The 17,369-nt window shown below is 50.9% G+C and overlaps 8 protein-coding genes across 8 annotated transcripts; 4 read left to right on the top strand and 4 right to left on the bottom strand.

Moving 5' to 3' along the window:
- Positions 1–419: 419 nt before the first annotated feature.
- CONPUDRAFT_81666 (DnaJ-domain-containing protein) lies at positions 420–1,971 on the bottom strand. Its single transcript, XM_007769373.1, has 9 exons — positions 1,891–1,971; positions 1,826–1,835; positions 1,719–1,767; positions 1,560–1,656; positions 1,405–1,500; positions 1,249–1,330; positions 1,043–1,201; positions 896–997; positions 420–849 (listed from the first exon to the last, which is right to left on the bottom strand). The coding sequence occupies exons 1-9, from the start codon at positions 1,944–1,946 to the stop codon at positions 532–534; spliced, it is 969 nt and encodes a 322-aa protein (XP_007767563.1). The 5' UTR covers positions 1,947–1,971; the 3' UTR covers positions 420–531.
- A 203-nt stretch (positions 1,972–2,174) lies between these two features.
- On the top strand, positions 2,175–4,517 carry CONPUDRAFT_54136 (uncharacterized protein; the record flags this gene model as incomplete). The annotated part of the gene is made up of 10 exons (XM_007769177.1): positions 2,175–2,273; positions 2,331–2,443; positions 2,491–2,608; positions 2,657–3,123; positions 3,188–3,313; positions 3,357–3,487; positions 3,547–3,751; positions 3,807–3,938; positions 3,992–4,083; positions 4,147–4,517. 10 exons carry the CDS (start codon positions 2,175–2,177, stop codon positions 4,515–4,517), a joined length of 1,854 nt encoding a protein of 617 aa, XP_007767367.1.
- A 235-nt stretch (positions 4,518–4,752) lies between these two features.
- CONPUDRAFT_164761 (uncharacterized protein) lies at positions 4,753–7,584 on the top strand. The gene is made up of 2 exons (XM_007769711.1): positions 4,753–5,945; positions 6,008–7,584. Exons 1-2 carry the CDS (start codon positions 4,928–4,930, stop codon positions 7,318–7,320), a joined length of 2,331 nt encoding a protein of 776 aa, XP_007767901.1. The 5' UTR covers positions 4,753–4,927; the 3' UTR covers positions 7,321–7,584.
- A 41-nt stretch (positions 7,585–7,625) lies between these two features.
- On the bottom strand, positions 7,626–8,573 carry CONPUDRAFT_122688 (histone-fold-containing protein). Its single transcript, XM_007769710.1, has 4 exons — positions 8,346–8,573; positions 8,160–8,296; positions 7,960–8,096; positions 7,626–7,901 (listed from the first exon to the last, which is right to left on the bottom strand). The coding sequence occupies exons 1-4, from the start codon at positions 8,518–8,520 to the stop codon at positions 7,805–7,807; spliced, it is 546 nt and encodes a 181-aa protein (XP_007767900.1). The 5' UTR covers positions 8,521–8,573; the 3' UTR covers positions 7,626–7,804.
- Positions 8,574–8,654: 81 nt separating this feature from the next.
- Positions 8,655–10,395, top strand: CONPUDRAFT_136676 (uncharacterized protein). Its single transcript, XM_007769709.1, has 7 exons — positions 8,655–8,767; positions 8,822–8,946; positions 9,014–9,216; positions 9,275–9,550; positions 9,611–9,741; positions 9,795–10,011; positions 10,071–10,395. Exons 1-7 carry the CDS (start codon positions 8,712–8,714, stop codon positions 10,296–10,298), a joined length of 1,236 nt encoding a protein of 411 aa, XP_007767899.1. The 5' UTR covers positions 8,655–8,711; the 3' UTR covers positions 10,299–10,395.
- Positions 10,396–10,404: 9 nt separating this feature from the next.
- On the bottom strand, positions 10,405–12,355 carry CONPUDRAFT_122681 (longevity assurance proteins LAG1 LAC1). The gene is made up of 11 exons (XM_007769708.1): positions 12,243–12,355; positions 12,149–12,193; positions 11,966–12,096; positions 11,551–11,900; positions 11,442–11,498; positions 11,231–11,421; positions 11,097–11,175; positions 10,963–11,039; positions 10,838–10,903; positions 10,640–10,777; positions 10,405–10,587 (listed from the first exon to the last, which is right to left on the bottom strand). Exons 1-11 carry the CDS (start codon positions 12,314–12,316, stop codon positions 10,488–10,490), a joined length of 1,308 nt encoding a protein of 435 aa, XP_007767898.1. The 5' UTR covers positions 12,317–12,355; the 3' UTR covers positions 10,405–10,487.
- Positions 12,356–12,546: 191 nt separating this feature from the next.
- CONPUDRAFT_122677 (ribonuclease H-like protein) lies at positions 12,547–15,407 on the top strand (the record flags this gene model as incomplete). Its single annotated transcript, XM_007769707.1, has 13 exons — positions 12,547–12,669; positions 12,733–12,939; positions 12,992–13,054; positions 13,108–13,248; positions 13,295–13,646; positions 13,697–13,994; positions 14,042–14,278; positions 14,333–14,691; positions 14,744–14,809; positions 14,866–14,958; positions 15,010–15,140; positions 15,194–15,318; positions 15,376–15,407. 8 exons carry the CDS (start codon positions 12,547–12,549, stop codon positions 14,478–14,480), a joined length of 1,569 nt encoding a protein of 522 aa, XP_007767897.1. The 3' UTR covers positions 14,481–14,691; positions 14,744–14,809; positions 14,866–14,958; positions 15,010–15,140; positions 15,194–15,318; positions 15,376–15,407.
- On the bottom strand, positions 15,383–16,966 carry CONPUDRAFT_102897 (uncharacterized protein). The gene is made up of 5 exons (XM_007769706.1): positions 16,708–16,966; positions 16,493–16,654; positions 16,030–16,446; positions 15,781–15,982; positions 15,383–15,606 (listed from the first exon to the last, which is right to left on the bottom strand). Exons 1-4 carry the CDS (start codon positions 16,954–16,956, stop codon positions 15,806–15,808), a joined length of 1,005 nt encoding a protein of 334 aa, XP_007767896.1. The 5' UTR covers positions 16,957–16,966; the 3' UTR covers positions 15,383–15,606; positions 15,781–15,805.
- Between the last annotated feature and the right edge of the window lie 403 nt (positions 16,967–17,369).

The following is a 17,369-nucleotide window of genomic DNA, read 5'->3' as shown; positions in this document are numbered from 1 at the left end:
TCAGTACCTCGAGTCAAGCCCTTTTTTCTCTTTGTTGTCAGGCCCAAGTACTGTTCCTTCGCTGGCACGCATATGGCAAAACCTAAAATGCTTCGTCCGACATCTGTTCTGGTTAGCGTACCCCAAAGAGTTTGTGTCACCTGCTGGTCACTTCAAGTACCTTGGTGCGTATGCGCAGTATACGCGGCGCGCACTACGTTGGTTCATCGATGAATCGATGAATCAGCGACGGTCAATCAAATTCGCCCCAACCCCAGTTACCATCACTTCAAGAATCAGACTCCTGCGGCTCGGTACTCATCGACTCATCGATTGCCTTGGTTCTCTCTGTGTACTCGAAACCTATAGCTAGTTCATGAGGGGGCCTGCGCCTTCCCAGTTGACTGTTCTTCCTCCATCGATACTGGTCACCGTGCCTAGTCCTGCGTTCTACTCCAACGTCTATTTATCGACGCAAATGTTGACTCGATTTCCCGGATTTCAGAGGGGAATCCCAAAGTAAAAGAATTCTATAATAATGACGCAAAGTTTTCACCGCTTTTTGACTGCCTTACGCCTCCTCCCCCCTGCCTTGGCTGCAGCCACATGACCTGCTTTAAGAGACGTAGGCCCTTCCACCTCGCTGGCTCCACTTGGGGTCACACGACCGCTACTTGAACTGTCCGACACGTCCGTGGCCAACTGAATTTCCTCTTCCTCGGATTTTTCGTCATCATCCTGTCGATCCGTTTGACGGCCCGTCACTCTACGGAACGCCCCAATGAGGAGCGCAACAAACCACGTTCGTGAGACAGCAGGTGAGATGGCGGAGTCCGTGTCGAGCAGATGGAGTTCGCCCGAGGGATCCAACTTGGGGGATTGTTAGCGAATTCGGACTCGCATGCGGACGACTCACGATGTAGACTTCATCATTCTCCACGATTATGTCAATCATCCTGCCAGGAACAACATTTCCTTCCTCGTTGAGGCGTGACCCTCCACCAAGGTTGACTTTCACCTTCCAGCCATTAGAGTCACTCAAGCTAAAACGCATCAAACTTACTTTGCGCCTCCCTTCCACCGGAACCATTTTTTGGCCCCACGCCGATAACCTCGCATCTCTGATTATGCGCTCGATACGCTCAACATCCCGGGAGTAGTTCATCCGTTGCACGACATATTGTAGACCAGAGGTGAGTATGATCAGGAACACGAGTACGGTCTGTCTCAGATCAGTGAGCGTTCAGCGGAATATTATCGGCGACTTACGCCGAGGCCGGGGCGGAAGCGCGAGTAGTAATAGCCTGTACCTCGCCATTTGGGCACGCCGTTCTTGTAGAAGAAATCGTACCTTGCATGTCGCCGTGTCAGTTTACCGCGTCACTCCAGAAGACAGCAGCACGAGGTCCAAACGCGAGCACCTACCGCTCTCGTCCATCAGGAGTCCGAAGGATATTCGCAATAACACCGAGCCTTGCAAACTTTTCCTGTATCTTGGGAACACCTGGATTCTTGTCCGGACTTTTGGAAACGCCAAGCATAAGCCTAACATGTGTTCGTGGTTGAATGAGCGTGCTTACTGAAGCTGAAGGCTTTTCTTTCTATACGCCTTTTGAATCTGAGCGACTGAGGCAGTGGATGGCACGTCCAAGTAGGAATAGAACGTCGTCCCTTTGCCTGAAGGGTCGTAGCAACACCATAGTCAATATGTAATATTGTCCAACGTTCCGCGCACATACCTTCAGCTGCCTCTAGAGCGCTCACGAGGTCAAATACCTCATAGTCTTCCTAGTAGACTGGCGAGTTAGCGGATTTAGTTGGCTAACGGGTCCGAAGCGTTGCTTACTTTAGTCCAGCTATGGCAGACTAATGAGCAAGTTTGCCTGGCCACTATACAAAATGATGACTTACGCTAGAGCAACCGTCGCCAGAATAGCGAGGAAGCTGAAGAAAAGGAAACGCCTCATTGAAGCGTTCTGGCCGAGGTGAACGAGGGCGACTGGGCGACAGTCTTGTTTTCGCACTCTTCAACTAGGCGCGCTTAGCGTCACCGTCTGGACTTCTCGGCAGTTGCCGACAGTTGATTCGCTGGGCCGAGATCCATTACTTGATTGTCTTTTGACAGTATCCTAACCAACGCCGAACAGCATTCAACGCATAGGCGCGGATAGATAGATTTTTCAATCCAAGTACTAATGGGACGTCGCCGAAAATGCCCTCTTTGTGGTTCGAAGCAATGGCGCAAGAACTCAGTGACTGGTACAGTTGTTTGTAGCGAAGGCCATGTCCTGCAGGTATGTATCTGGCTCGCTTACAATCACTCATTTGTTCATACTATTATCTGCACTCAGAATTACATTAATGAATCGGGAGAGGCAGAAGAGCTAGGCCCTCACACTATGCGCAAGCGTACTCTGAAATCCAGTCGCAAAAGGGGTCAAAAGCTGGGCAATGCTGACCCTCAGTGCAAGTGACCCGGAACGTTATCTCTGTCAAGATGTCGCTGACAAGCTGTATAGTGTACCACGGCGATCGTGCCCGTTTCCTTTACTTTCAGTGCTTGCAGTTGCTCTTACGTCGACAGATTGTCACCTTGACTTCCCTCTGGCAGCTTCCACACGAGTTCGAGGTAAGTGTTACCGTTCGTCGGGACACGCTGCACCTGTATTGTGCTTAGCTGATTTGCAGGGATGTATGGAGTTTATACTTGGACACGCTACCGCGTCCACCTCCGGCAGAGCCATATCACTACAGGCAAGATCAGACGATGGGCGCGGAAACTAATATTACCAACGACAGCGCTCAAGGCACAAAGACCACGGCGCAGCAGCCCCATCCTCATGCAGATACGTCTTCCTCATCCGAAGAAGAAATAGATAAAAGGGTGTCCGAAGAAGAACAAGAGGAAGCTGGTAATGTGTCTGACCCTGAACTGGCTGCTCTTATGCGCGAAAATTCGGCCGCTAGTTCATCAGAGGACGAGCACGATTTCCCAGGCCAGCGCGTCAAAGACACTAGCGACACGCTTCGGAGGAAACGGAGCGGATTAGTAGACCCTTATGACCGACCATCTGCTACTGTCGCTGTGTTGATAGTTTCCCTTTGGATGATCCGCTGGCCTATCCTGTATTCGGACCTCATCAAGTTCGTGTATTCCCTAAGGCTGTGGCCCATTCCACCTTGTACTAATCGCAGGTATATGTCACAGGCTCATCGATTATTACAAGCTTGAGTACCTGGACGCGGTCCGCTTGCTTCCCTCCAACATTCGGCGTCATCTAACGAAACATTCGAAACAAGCGCTTTCTCCTCAGGCAAGACGACGCATGCCGAAGTAGACTCGAACTAATACATATGGCGCTACAGCATGCTCCCAGTACATTGCTTTTACATCAACTTGCATCACGGCTCGCAGAGCGGATGCATACAAAGTTCGCCATCTCTACTCCCGAAATAAACGCAAGTCCAATCTTGTGGCGCGCAGTTCGATGTGGTTTGAGCGGTACACGTGCGTATCGATTTCCACTTTATCACGCTCGTTACCTCCTTTGGCTGATCTGATTGCAGCCATGTTGTATGCGCTCACCAAACGGCTGTGCAAGGTTCTTTCCGTATCAATCGTCCTGCATCAATGCCTCGAGACGTCATCTTTGCACCATCGAGAACTTGAACCTCCGAGTCGAGGACACAACCGTATACCTCCGGAGGCGTCGTTTCTCGCGGTAGCAATTATTGTGCTGAAACTGGTATATGGCCTTGATGGTGGCCTAAGGTAGCTCCAAAAATGATGATCACATTCCTCAAGCTGAGGCACTTCTAATGGCTAGACGTCGCTTCAGTCCCGACGACGTAGTGGCATGCTGCTTTCCCGAATGCGGAGAGTGGCTCAGATATCTGAAAGCGCAGGGCAAGTTCAATTCTGAATCGCCGGATACTTTGTTTCGCTCGAAAAATGATTTGTGCGTCCACAATAATTCATTCGTACGAGCATCTGTCCCCATATTCAAAACAGACGCATTGGTGACTTGGATGAAGAAACTCTTGATGGATATCTAGATTTTTGCGAACGCATACTGGGAGATGAAGACCCCGCAGCCGATCTTGGTACGTCAGATCAAACGAAATGGTCGGGGCCAACTCATGGGCGGATTGCCATAGAATATACAGCCGTCGACAATTTTTTCCCGGTCCCTGACAAAGAACGTGGAAACCTAAATACGAAGGATGTAACCGGCCCAGCGGAAGCACAGTTTCTAAACACGGAGATCGGTGGTCCTGAGAAAGGGGACCTCAATCCTGGGGAAGGCTACACGATCTTTGATTCTCGGGACGTCCTGGGAAGCCTTCCTGAAGATTGTGAAACAGTGATTGAAGTGTCGGCTCGGTGGGCTGGCGTGAGCGGTGACTACCTAAGCAATGTTGTGTGCCGATACGAACGACGGCTTGTACGATGGTGGGGTGAAGAGCGACGGGCTGAACGGGAAAAAGTAGGCTGTGGCGACAAGTCAAGGGATGTAGGATGTATATTTAGCGAGTGAGCTTGAACGTAGCGCGTGGATCGTCGTATTCATAAACGCATACGGCGACGGTCGAATCGGTGGTACCGTTGAGGCATGTTGATCAGCACACAGGGGGCTTCTCACGAACGTGATGGGAGCCCGGGATTAGACATCCGGCGTGTGCGAGTGCAGAATGTTAATGGGATACAAAAACTTGGCCGGTTCTCCGACGTGAGGAACCTATTAGTCCACTTCCTGCAGGGACAGCTGTGGTCACTAGAGCACCGACAACACAGCTGCCACCTGTCCATTCCTCGCTAGCCAGCCGCTTGCAACAGTCCGCCGCTCTTGCCGGCCTAGCGGCGATCGCACATCTCCATCGCATGGCCCAGTTTTGTATCTAATGCCCCCCGTCGTTCTCTCAAGCCATTTCTCTCTTCTCGCCCACCATGCGTCGCATCGCCTCCGTCTTTTCAAAACGCTCGAGTCGGTCAGAGCCCACAACTAGTCCCGACGACCCCCCCAAGGACGACCCGAGCAAGCCCATTACTCCGCGAAGACCCGTCCGTCATCCTACTCTCCCACAGCTCGTCAGCGATTCCGCCAAGTCCTGTTCCTCGACCTCAAGCGCGTCTACAACCCTGCCCGCAACCCCAGTAGATGAAGTCATCCCTCGACGGCCGACCAGGAAGGCAAGCTGGAAGTCATGGCTTGGCAGAAGAAACACCCCCGAGGCAGAGCTGGAAAATCCACCGCCAATCCCACCGTTGCCTCAATCCGCGACATCACCAGCAGGAGAATATTCAGCCTCGCTCTCCGACGTCGACTCGCTGCACTGCCATGCCTCACGGATGGCAGCGGTCAATCAAGCACGTGAAAATCTACGTGTCATGACAGTCAACAAGCTGCGGCCGGTGGTGTCGGTGCCCCCGCTCATCCAAGCAGTTGACTCGGGAATTGTAACATATCCTCGATCCTGTCGATTGTGGGGTGAGGCCCCTAAAGTGGAGACACTTCGCATGAGTATGCTCAGGAAGAAGCTTGCGGACCGCCTTGCTAGCGTTCATCTCAGCCCCGCAGATGCGTCATTGATTGTCACCCTGGCTAACCGCACTTCCAACTCGGTTAAACCGATCGGCTCTCCTTTGCCGAATCCCAGTGACATTTCCTATCCCGCTCCCAAATCAATTGCACACTCCAGTCAAGGCCTCCATCGCTGGATCGACCGCCCATGCTACGAAGAACGCGTCCTTCTATACTTGCCCGACAACGCATCGGGCGGCCTAACAGCACACAGAGTGCCCGGTTCGCACCTCGGCGTGCCAGAACTTGACTTCTCGGATAGCCTCCAACTACTCGCGGGCGTCACCTACGACAATCCCCAGCCAGACCAGCCAACACCGCCCTCACAACAGCCTCCACATGTTCCGTCCCCACCAGCATCCATCTTCCCCTCCGATGCATCTTGTGCGTACAATACTTCACTCCAGATAATCGACGGTAGGATTTATATTCACCTTGTCTTGCAGATTTCCCCCATTCACCGCCCACAATGCCTGCAATCATTCCTCAATCTCCGGATCCTGTTTCGCCCCAGCCTGACCCTGCAAAAATGCCATCTACGATCTCAGCACCCAAACGCGGTGTCAGATTTGCAGAGGATGACAAGGAAGATCAGATTCCGCTGGGCTACGTTCTGCGCATCAAGCAACGTCGAGAAGAAAAGGCTCGCTTCCTCCAGCAGGAGAAAGTCAGACGAGACAAGGAGGACGCAGAACGTCTTAAGCGGGAAGAGCGCACGAGGCAGGAAGCAGAGCAACTGCGTTTCGAAAGAGATCAGGAGCGTCAGAGACAGGCACAAATTGACGAGGCGAGACGTAAGCAGTCGTGGGCTGAGGAGGTTAAAGCTACTCGTTTTCGCCGTGAGTCTGCGCGAGCTGGCCATCCCTCGTCGCCGGCACCGAGCAATACAGAACGCTCTCGTTCGACTTCACGAGACCCTTCACGTCGCCGTTCTCAGCCTCAAAACCAATCTCAATCCCCGCACTCCACTCAAAGACGCGCACCTGAAGTATCACCCAGCCCTCCCATCCCCCAGCACAGTTCTTCCTCGCATAGTTTGGCAGGTAGTATACGGAACTCGCGGCCACCTTCGGTCTACTCAAGTTACACCAACTCTTCTGAAGATATTCGCTCCCGTGACTCTGGGCGTTTCAACAAGAGGAACACGATTGGGGTTGATCCCATGATGGTCCAGTACCCTATGTGGAATGGACCACCGGTGCCTCCGATGATGCCGATGATGCCGATGCCTCACGCATCTCCTTACATGTCTCACACGCCAATGGGCACGCCTATCCCGACCTTCCCTAGTGTGCCGGTTTTTGCCCCGCTAGACATGCCTCTACTGCCCCCCTCGGCCCCATTCATGATGGGGCAATCGAGTCGACGAAACTCGTCTAGCTCTTTGTCTTCAAACTCGCCCTCCAACCGAAACTTACATCACGTTTCCCATGGTGGCAATTATGAGGGTGGGCACAGTGGAAACCGCTCGTCGAATTCCAACTATTCTGGTCACCATCGCCGGCCTAGTAACGATTCATCATTCACCTCCTCACGCGGTGACTCCCCACATTCAGGAAGCCTGACAGACCTTCATGAGAGACGTCCATCCGCCCCGCGGAGATTATCTAGCCAGATACCGCCAAGCTCACAGCAGACGCGAAATCACCTTTCGACATTGCCACGTACTCAAGCTCTTCCGCTGAATGGTTACAATAGACAGAGTGCATCGCCCTATTTCCAGCATCCAGGGAACCGCCGCCAGTCCACCATTGCGTAATTGGAGACACGCGCTTTTCTACAGACTTGACTATGGACTGTAACTTTATTATCTCACCTGCACGCTCGTTACTTGCATTAGCGTCATATTGTGATACCCCAGCTCCCTTTTCATCCCTACAACGGATCTGCATCTTTACAATGTTCTTGTTCCGCAACCCATCAATCATACAATTCCGCCGTAATCGTACACTTTCCGCTTACAGACTCTTTTTCTTCTTTGTGCAGAATATCTGTGCTAGTAGTATTACTCCCTTCGTTATCACACTAAAATTCATACCGTCGTGTAGATTTCCAGTTGAAAGTACTTATGTGCTATGCAAGCAGGTCTTCGGCATGATGTCGAAAGGTTTTACGTGTACGGATACATTGATGCGGTATTATAACCTGGTCGCATCCAACAATCAAATAAAGCGACACGAACGTGCGTATAGACTGGAAGTTAAAAAAACGAACTGGAAATGGCAGATGCTTGACTGAGTAGTTCAGCCCAGTCCACCCCACGGGCCTCTAATTCTCCGGGCGAGCTGGATATCCCGCTGCATGATCGTGACACGCTTGGCATGTATAGCACAAAGGTTCCTAAGAAGAGCAAATTGCTTGCACATGAACGGGCAGATAACAGAGCAGGTTTACGTACGCGTCTTCAAACAAATGTACAAGGAAAGCCTCTGTTGCTTCCTGCAGTGCAAGAATTGCAGAGCTTTGCCAGCGCAGACCCGTGTCAGACGAGTAGGAGTTCGTGTCCGTCATCATGTCGAGAGCAATCTCGCGTACCTGGACGAAGGACTGCTGTGTTAGCGCGTCGAGAGATGTCATTGAATAGAAGTGCGGACGCACAACGCGCGAGAAAGGTAGTCGTCGCAAGAGCAAGTCGGTACTGCGCTGGTATTTGCGGATTTCGCGAAGGGCAAGTGTCCCTGGACGATACCGGCGTTTCTTCTTCTGGCCACCGTCACTTTCCGCCGTGGACTGCCCTACGGGCCGATCAAGAGGGATTCATACGACGTAAAACGGGAGACTTACGTGGTCCTCTGCGCGAGCTTGGGCCAGGATCCCGCGGACGAGGAGCCTTGCCTCCCGTGCTCTTGCGTGCGGTTTGGTGCTTCAAACGCTTGGGGTTGGAGGGGCCTGCTTCATTACCTGAGTGTTCCTCTGTAGCGTCTGTGTTCCGCCTACGCTTTTGGACGGTCTGCGCCATCAGTCATGGGCAGGGCGCGGTCAATGTGGCGTACGACGCGTAGGAGAGCTGGACAAGTCAGGTCGGTGTGGTTCAACTTGCTTGCCATATAGGGTATCACCCCTTTTTCAGACATGTCGCGCTTCCACACACTTCGTCTTGAAGCTTGAACGAGCGCCAACTCATCTTATCTTTTGCTAGCACCGTTACCGATGGCAGCTCCAGTCGTCAAAGGTTGGTACAGATACACGGACATCTGGTTTGAATGGTATTTGCATGCTGCGCAATACTTCAAATGTGGTCCACTCATTTCCACCAACAGGCCAAACGCTATAACAGACCCTCATGACCGCAGTGGTATCAAGGCAGGGTTTGCGCACGATGCTCTCGTCCATCCGGAGCATCCTTTTCATGTAGATGATGTAGACGGCGTTGAGCTGCATATCGGTAAAATATCATAGTCGTTCTTGGTATCGGGCTACGACCTCCCAACTAACTACGCGCCTATACACAGGAATACTACAAAACAATGAGAACAGGTTATTGTTCTCATCAGACCAAGTGGAATATATGCGATATTGGCTTCATGCAATGAAGCTGACCAAGACCCTACTGCCTCTCCCGTACTCGGACTGTCTCTTGACTGATGCCGATCTGCGTGGCAATCCTTCTCGCGTCGTCTACAAAACCGGCGGCGATGTCCGCAATGCAATCAAGGTGAGATCGAAAGGCAATCATACATCTTAGTATATGACACGATCCCATCATGTATCAGAAAATAGACAAAGACAACAAGCGCAGGAAGGGAGCAAACCCTAAGCTCCACGACCGGAGACAATTGTTTGAGCGAGTACGATCCTTCTGGTCGGAAAAGAAAGGCATTTGGTGCGCCATCGACATCGAAGCATGGGACCGCGATCACGAAGTGATCACAGAGTTTGGTTGGAGTGCTTTCAAGTGGAAGGATGCAGATGAAAGCGACGACCATGGTCACCTGATTGTCAAAGAATATCGGCATTACAATAACACCTTTGTCCCAACCAACCGTGAGGTTAGTTTTGGATTTGTACCTTTGTCTCAACAGAGGATTTAACGCCTAAAAATCTTTCAGCGTTATTCATTTGGAGAGAGCGAGGTTTTATCTCGGGCGAATTTCAAGTCTCGCATTCAGACGCTATTAGCGTCCTTCCAGGAGCAAGGCCCGCTTTTTCTGGTTTTTCATGATTATAGCCAGGATATCAAGTTCGTCGGTCCTTTCTTTCTTCAGATTATAAATGAACCCGACCATCGCTTAGATATTTGCAGTCCAAACACATGGACGTTGATCTTGGAGGGTTATCAATGACCCTACCCGATGCTGTGCCAGATCATGGCATATTCGTTGTTGACACCTCGGAGCTGTTTGCCGCTCTTGAGGGCGAGTCCGGCCACAACAAGAAAAGTCTAGAACGGATGTGTAGACATCTACAGATTCCCACAGAATTCCTGCACAACGCAGGTAATGATGCCAGAGTAAGCATACTCTCGTTGACTCGTAAAACGGGACTCAGCATGGAACGAATCTTTGGTAGTACACAGCTCTCTCATTGAAGAGTATGGCATCCGGCGACCCGCTCGACATACAACGCGAGCAAAGATGGCCGAATCAGACCGGCAACGTCAGCGCGCCACACGCCCCTCAAACAGGAGCAGGCGTGCAGGTCAGTTGGCAGCCTTGGGACGAAGATGACGAATATGATGATCTTGAAGGGATGTTCGGTCCAGTTAGTGCTCCGGCTCAGGTGGAGGCAATCCACTAAGGTGTTTGGGTTGCAGTGATAAGGAATGTAATGGTGTACTGAATTGCTGTAAGATAGCCATGTATACTCTCAGGTGCAAAAGCGATGTAACCGTCAGACTGTCATGAGCGTTCGAAGCAAGACTGCGTCGCCTATATTGCACCAGTAGTGATATGCTGCTACCTATTCAGCACAGGCCTCTAGGGTAAGTTAGCTAGATTTCTTGTCAATCAGTGGTTCATCGTCTCCATCGTCGCCGTCATCTTCATCGTCAGACCTCACGTCTGTCATAGGTGCTTGGAGCATCGCCCTGAAGAAGTATGGTATTAGACAAATCAACGACTGAAGGCGAACTTACGTACCTGTACCCAATTCGTAAGATAAGGAAATACCAGAATAGGTTGAGAATCTGGAGTAAAAGTATAGGCGCAAATATCTGGTATTTCATCCACCAAGTGAGCCAGGCACCCGTCTCGGGAGCCCAACTCCGGTTGGTTTCGCTATAATAGCAAAGAGGAAAGGGGTCAAGACCTGAGGTTGCGCAGGTAAACGTGACTCACGAGATGAGGTCAAACTCAAACCAGACTGACCATAACATTTTCAGGTTTAACCAATGTCTGAAATAGCTGTAGGGGCAATACGTTGCTTCTTTTGGCACGGTTGCAGGAAAGGTATATAGACTTACGTCCAAGAGATTAGGAGCGCAATAAAAGATACAACTTTGGTCTTCTCCCAGCGCATGTAGTTGAGCAGTTTGGATGCCTTGAAAAGACATTAATCATGAAGGGCCAAACTAGGTCAAGCCTAAAGCGGTCTTACAGCGAGGAATGTGTCCGGAATATCCATGCTCATGTAAACGGCATTGCCAATGAACGTCAGGTTAATGAGGTAGCTCCACCTTTGAACAAAGATGAGGAAAATTCGTAGCAGTTAGCAACAACACCATCTCCTACCCAATGAGCCAAAGGGTCACAAAGTGGTGGGCAACAAGCTCAGTATAGTCCTTGCGAGGTTTTTCCAAGCCAAGCAATAGGACTATAAGTTGCTGACACCAATATGCGCTGTGCATGAGGTAGTAGCGCTTCAATTCTGGCTTCATGTCCCAATGAGGATAATCTGCCAAGATAAGAGTGAGGGGAATGCTCTGTCAATGGTTGTGTACACACCAATCCAGAAGTACTTTGTTTGAAACCAGTTCGTTGGCAATTGGGTCATGATGCGCTGCCACCAGCTCACTAAACTCTACATTTTGTTAGCAAGGGAGTAAACTCACGTATCCCCAAGCGCCCATAACGGCAAAATACACCAACGCATAACCCTGCTCGCCAAATCGGTCTATTTTTCCTTGCTTCCGGATGCCAAAATACCTCGCCACGGGGCGGCATAAGGTGACGGTGATGAATTGTCGAAGGAAAGAGAAAAACACGATATGATATGCAATGAAGACAAGGTCGAGGTATCCTTTCTGATACCTAGCGTCGTCTGGGGGAGATGAGGGGACCCGGTGTGAGATGAAGAGCAAAGGTTCAAAAGGGTTTGAGAGGTTGGTCGCCACGTAGGGTGCGAGTGCCGCCCAATTAGCCCAGAGAATCACAAAGAAAACAAGGATCTTGAATGACGACGCTGAGAAGAAAGGCAGCAAGGTGAGCCAGTGCAGCTAGACGTAGGTGCAAGAACGCAAGACGTACCGGGTTTGATAATCCATTGAAAGCTCGTAATGTCATCCCAGAAGCCTAGCTTGGCCTTGGTGCGCGGAAATCCATTGCCATTGGTAGAAACTGGTGAACCACCTGAGGAGGGAGTGTTGCCGCCGAGGGGGCTGCAGATGCGCGTGAGGTTCAGCAAGGTCACAAGAGCATGTTGCGACGTACGTTTGGGTCAGAAACGGGCCGGTCAAGTGGTGGGCAGGATCTGTTCTTTGGAGAAAGGTGAGTTAGACGCGTGAGGAGAGAAATGAAGACGGACTCTATACGGGACAAGGGGCCAGCATTCTCTCTCCGCTGGTGGAGACCCGTGTTGACTGTCTGCTCCTTGGACATGGGCAGTACTTCTCCAGGGTGGGACACTTGAGAGAGAAGGTGGGACGAGACCTGTGTGGGTTGCTGGGTAATATAGCAAATAATATACGAATTTTGACAAGAAACCGGCGAACTGGATTTGATGCGATAGGTCAGTAATAGGTCATGCACGCTTACACGCCCTCCTTCCTCCTCGGTCCCGCCACCGTGCTTCGGGCCTCAAAGCCGTGAGGATTGTTTTCGAATTACTCATGTTTACCGCTCTCGGGCTCTTCAGTAATCAACGCTGCCCTCATGCCGACACTTGCAGTCGGCCGTTCTGCCTTTTCTCTCATAGACAGGATGCCCAGACAATACCATCCCTTCCTATACCCGTCACCGAACGCCCGAAGTCCCATGTAGGGGCTACGAGATTGCCACACAGTAATCATTCTCAGGAAGCCTCTTCCTCTTCCTCTTCGCTTGCCACGACGTCTGTCGCCCCAAAAACAATTCCAGCCAAGCGGCCCCTTGAGTTATCCTCCCATGCTCCTGCACTTGAATCCAGACAGGGCACTGTAACCCCCTCCGAACCTCCCAGGCAAAGGCCGAAGTTTGCCACCTCTCAAAAGTCTGCCGCACCCTCATCTAATTCACAGTCAACTGTATGTCAGTCTCAATCTTCTAGATATCTCACTTAAGCGACCACATGCACAGACTGGTGTACCCACTCTTAGAGTCAATGCTGCACAATCTCTAGTCGCGGTCCCTGTCCGCCAGGTTTGTCTCTGCATCAGTGGCCGAATAAATAGGCTAATCAGTTGGGAACTTAGACGATGCTGAAGTCTCTGTATGAGCATTTCAAAGTTCTGTATGCATCCATTTTGCATGCGAACCCGACGTTGGCTTCTGAGCATGCCCTTCGGCAAGAGGAGGAGGTGTACCGGACCTCCACTAAGCTAACGTACCGAAATGTTAGTTTTCCTTCTTTTGGGCTCTGTGATTCCTAACGACTTGTAGGCAGTCATTAATTCCATTGCGGCACTGAAACGGAGGTCGGTTCCCGACTCTATCTCTCACCCTTCTGTTGGCACAGAAGAGGAAATCACAAAGCGCGCTGAGTCTAAGAAAGAAATTGAATGTCTTAAACTCACAGCATCACTGCTGCAGCCCCTGCTCATGACCTCAGAAACCATGAAGAAATGGGGGTACATCACAGATGTCCCTGACGGTCCTGGCAGCACCAGCCCTCATGCAGAAGGAGAAGTATTCACATGCGAGCGCTGCAGTCTGTCGTATCGAGTAGAATCAAGGCCCTCACCTTCAGAGTGCACACATCACTGGGGCAGACCTTTCACTAGGAGCGTGAATGGTGAGATATGCCTGACACACGTTTATATAGACGCGTTAACCCACTCGCAGGAGAACGGCTACGGATCTACTCATGCTGCTCGAGAACAGCCGAGGAAGGTGGATGCTCTGTTGGTTCCCACGTTTTCTACGAGTCAAAACCAGAAGAGCTACACATACGTCACGCGTTCTCTTGCACACGAAGTGGTGAAAGCAGCTCCGAAGGCAAGGTCGCGGACGTGGTAGCCTTGGATTGCGAGATGATTTACACCACCGGTGGCATGAGAGTTGCACGAGTGTCCGTTGTGGATGGGGCTGGAAAGGAATTGTTGGATGAACTCGTCCAGATGGATGAAGGCGTTGAAGTCATGTTCGTGCGTTCAAGCCCTTGCAAAACTGGCCTAACATTGATCGCAGAGATCATAATACGCGGTTTTCCGGTATCACCAATGAAGAACTTGCGAAGGCGACGCGGACGTTATCCGGGGTCCGCAAACTATTGGATGAGTATATTACTTCCGAAACGATACTCATAGGGCATGCGCTGGAGAACGATCTTAAGACGTTGCGAATGATTCATACAAAATGCGTCGACACCGCTATCTTGTTCCCTCACCGAGCTGGACCACCATATAGGAGGTCTTTGCGTGACTTGTAAGCGATCAGATCTATGTGCAGGTTGGTTCAGAGTTAAAGTGACATCTTCAGAGCTCGAGAGCATTTGGGCATTAAAATCCAATCGGGCGACGGCACGATAGGACATTCATCCGTTGAAGATTCCGTAGCAACTCTAGATCTTGTACGTTGGTATGTACTATACAAGCATCGGGGGTCAGCAACCACAACAGAGTCTTGAGTACCTCAATGAAGTTATTACACCACTTATGATGCGAGACCCTAGTGTGCGAAGGTAGTGTTATAGAATCACAAGTAAAGTGGGCTATAAAGATGGTGCTGGGCTGGGTCCAGGTGGCACTCATAGACCAGGCTCACATCATCTTTGAGCCAAGATTATTGACGAACTCCTGTGAACTTTCCTGTTCCTCCACGCTGTCCGACTGAGTGACCTGAAAAGCCATGGTATGATGCTGAGACATAACGCATGGAAAGAGAACGTACCACTCGCAACACTGACTTCTTGGATGACTCTTGAAGCTCGCCAGCGATAATCAACTCGTCTAAGATCTGTGCGAGCGCAAACATCAGCGGAACGCACAGGTCATCGTAACGTGGCAACCCACTGCGAAGGCCTTCTGGAAGTTGAAGATCCTGGGGGACATTACAGGCTGAAGTTCTGAAAACTACTCGGGCACTCACAAGTCAAGTTCGCAGACCTGGTAGCGACACTTAGCGAAGAGTGAATGACGGATAACTCATGAGCTCACGTTGCCAAAGTAGCGATCTAGAACCTCAACGTAACGATGGATGATCTCCAGCGTGGTGAGTTCATTGTCCCCTGCGCCAATACCACAAACAAAGAACAGGGAAGCATATCGCCGGTACACAACCTTAGTATCTATAAGATGCTCTTCAGTGTACTGCATACTAGGCGGACACATTGCGTCGCACCTTTGTACTCGAGGAAATTGCACATCCTTGTCCGGCGAGCGAGCACAAGCTGTGTGACGTCCTTGACGATTTTGGCCTTCGCCTTTGGGGACATTGTGGTAAACCATTTGGCAAGACGCGTTTTACCTACACGCGAGCAAGCTTAGATAAAGTACGGCTTCAAGAGTGAGGGCGCATACGAGCCTTGGCGGGATACGAGGAGGATGTAGTTGATCATGTCAAGTGCCTAAGGGTACAAAGGTGGCTGTGCTTCTACACCCCTGCGCTTCCGGAAAGTCTGAATACTCCCGAGTCCCGACACCTCGGCCCGAGTTCAAGTCTCTTTTCGGGGGTCCTCTTACAGCTGTCTCCTGACGCTTCGCCAATTGTTGACGATATTGGCTACGCGACATTACATCAATATTATACGAAATCTGGGCTCAAATGGGTTAGTTTTGCTAAGACGCTGATGACTGGTGCGCGGTCATATTAGATCAAGAAACCATCATGGGGAACCATACACAGAAGACTGCGATTTTGGAGGTTCCCTCAAACCACTTTTATAATCATTCCGCGGCATCTAACTTTTGCTAGCCAGAAAGACTCACATTAAGCTAACTCCGTCGCAAGCTGTCATCGCGCAGGGATTTTATCCGACTTGTTCGGTTTGCGCTGGGGTGAAGGCGGGCCTTGCGGTGGAGAAGGGGAAGGCAAAGCCTTCGTGCGTCGCCTTCGAATTTCCCAAAAATCTAACGCCCAGGTCTGCACCAGACCGAATGCTGCTGATGTGATCCAGTAGAGCACGACACTCTGTGAAAAATGAGGATAGTAAACAAAGGTGTCAAAGGTATTCTTACCCCTGGTACCATAGTGGCCACTACGATACGACCAACGGATAGGATACGAAGGGACGATTTGATGATCTTCTGAGGCTCAAGGACCGTGTCTCCTTTTGCGACCTTAGCCTCCTTCCATTGCTGTACTTTCACTTCACGCTCCCGCTGGGCGTCAGTCATAAGCCACCGTGAACTTTCCACGTTGGCCAAAGTTAAGAATCCCAGAACTATTGGTAGTGTAGCTGTGGGGTCGGCATGTGTTAACGTTGACAGTGTCAGAAAAGATTCCGAGTCGAACGGCGTAGGATGCTGAGAAAGTCGCGTCAAGAGGATCGAGCATCCCATGAAAAGCGGAAGCTGAGTGAGTGGAGCAATGGCCATTGTGACGCCCGGCCTGCAGTTGTATTCCTTGAGGAGCTCGTCACGTCGGGTATTCAGCTAAGGATGATATCAGTAGAATCCACGAGGAGGGAGTACTCCATACGATATGCTGCACACGTTTGCCATGCATTGCTTGGAGCTCTTGTTGGGTTCCCTTCACTCTCCCTTCTTTCATGTCTTTTAGGACGAGTCGAGACACCTCGGGAGCTAGTTCCTTCACTCGTGGAATGACCTCGTCCTCTGCTCTCCATTGCCGCTTTTTTGCCTGAACGACGCTTCAGCGTGAACCCCACAATGACGGCGAAGCATAAGACAGACCCAGACAGAGAATGGTACCGTAATCGCCAGCCTGGAGAGGACAGTGAGAAGGATGATTGTAGAGGAATACGCGGGCCATCCGGCGGGATAAGGCAAAGCAATGGCTAGGTCTAGGAAGCCTTCCGTCATGGTAGCCATGCTTAAAAACGTACGTCTGCAAACAGGCGTTTGCACCGTTACAGAGCTATGGGGGCCACCAGTTGGCCATAGCCGTCGAGTCGACCGACGCGCCAGACCGTGCACAAGCATCAAGTGGAAGTCAGGAAGCGGACAAACGGATGTCAGGGACACGTGCGGCTTTGACGCGTCTTGGTTGCACGCGGTGCAGAACAAGCAAGGAAGTTGCGTATGTACTTACCATAGTACCCGCCAGTCACAATTATTGCAACGTACACACCAGAAATTATCCGCTACCCGCCAGCAACAATATAAACCGCCGCATTTCATTGCTATAGAAACAGACGCTTGCAACATGCGGGGTGTCTACATTTTATCAAGTGCGTGCCTCTGAGTTCGTATGTACCAATATAATACGCATGTCTTGAGGCGCGTTTGATTATTATAACGTTATACAAGCAAACCATACATTCGCTAGATGATCTTTGCTCAGCTTGTAGCTTCAGTCTTCCTCGGATGCCATATCCAGAGTCCTAAACGAGATG

Source organism: Coniophora puteana (genome assembly GCF_000271625.1).
Source record: "Coniophora puteana RWD-64-598 SS2 unplaced genomic scaffold CONPUscaffold_5, whole genome shotgun sequence".
Classification (NCBI taxonomy): domain Eukaryota; kingdom Fungi; phylum Basidiomycota; class Agaricomycetes; order Boletales; family Coniophoraceae; genus Coniophora; species Coniophora puteana.
This window is presented reverse-complemented; position numbering and strand designations above follow the sequence as displayed.

Excerpts from the sequence above, each read along its gene's own strand:
- CONPUDRAFT_164761 (XM_007769711.1), top strand. The coding sequence starts at position 4,928 with ATGCGTCGCATCGCCTCCGTCTTTTCAAAACGCTCGAGTCGGTCAGAG. Across the intron at positions 5,946-6,007 it reads CTTCCCCTCCGATGCATCTT|ATTTCCCCCATTCACCGCCC; the intron begins GTGCGTACAATA and ends CTTGTCTTGCAG.
- CONPUDRAFT_81666 (XM_007769373.1), bottom strand. The coding sequence starts at position 1,946 with ATGAGGCGTTTCCTTTTCTTCAGCTTCCTCGCTATTCTGGCGACGGTT. Across the intron at positions 1,501-1,559 it reads AAGAAAAGCCTTCAGCTTCA|TCCGGACAAGAATCCAGGTG; the intron begins GTAAGCACGCTC and ends CGTTTCCAAAAG. Across the intron at positions 850-895 it reads AGAATGATGAAGTCTACATC|TTGGATCCCTCGGGCGAACT; the intron begins GTGAGTCGTCCG and ends CAATCCCCCAAG.
- CONPUDRAFT_102897 (XM_007769706.1), bottom strand. The coding sequence starts at position 16,956 with ATGCTTGTGCACGGTCTGGCGCGTCGGTCGACTCGACGGCTATGGCCA. Across the intron at positions 16,447-16,492 it reads GCAAACGTGTGCAGCATATC|CTGAATACCCGACGTGACGA; the intron begins GTATGGAGTACT and ends TATCATCCTTAG. Across the intron at positions 15,983-16,029 it reads TGGCCACTATGGTACCAGGG|AGTGTCGTGCTCTACTGGAT; the intron begins GTAAGAATACCT and ends CATTTTTCACAG.
- CONPUDRAFT_122688 (XM_007769710.1), bottom strand. The coding sequence starts at position 8,520 with ATGGCGCAGACCGTCCAAAAGCGTAGGCGGAACACAGACGCTACAGAG. Across the intron at positions 8,097-8,159 it reads GACTACCTTTCTCGCGCGTT|GTACGCGAGATTGCTCTCGA; the intron begins GTGCGTCCGCAC and ends TCCTTCGTCCAG. Across the intron at positions 7,902-7,959 it reads GTACATTTGTTTGAAGACGC|GAACCTTTGTGCTATACATG; the intron begins GTACGTAAACCT and ends TGCTCTTCTTAG.
- CONPUDRAFT_136676 (XM_007769709.1), top strand. The coding sequence starts at position 8,712 with ATGGCAGCTCCAGTCGTCAAAGGTTGGTACAGATACACGGACATCTGG. Across the intron at positions 8,947-9,013 it reads CGGCGTTGAGCTGCATATCG|GAATACTACAAAACAATGAG; the intron begins GTAAAATATCAT and ends GCCTATACACAG. Across the intron at positions 9,217-9,274 it reads ATGTCCGCAATGCAATCAAG|AAAATAGACAAAGACAACAA; the intron begins GTGAGATCGAAA and ends ATCATGTATCAG.
- CONPUDRAFT_122681 (XM_007769708.1), bottom strand. The coding sequence starts at position 12,316 with ATGTCCAAGGAGCAGACAGTCAACACGGGTCTCCACCAGCGGAGAGAG. Across the intron at positions 11,499-11,550 it reads TTATGGGCGCTTGGGGATAC|CGCATCATGACCCAATTGCC; the intron begins GTGAGTTTACTC and ends AGCTGGTGGCAG. Across the intron at positions 10,778-10,837 it reads TTTGAGTTTGACCTCATCTC|CGAAACCAACCGGAGTTGGG; the intron begins GTGAGTCACGTT and ends TTGCTATTATAG.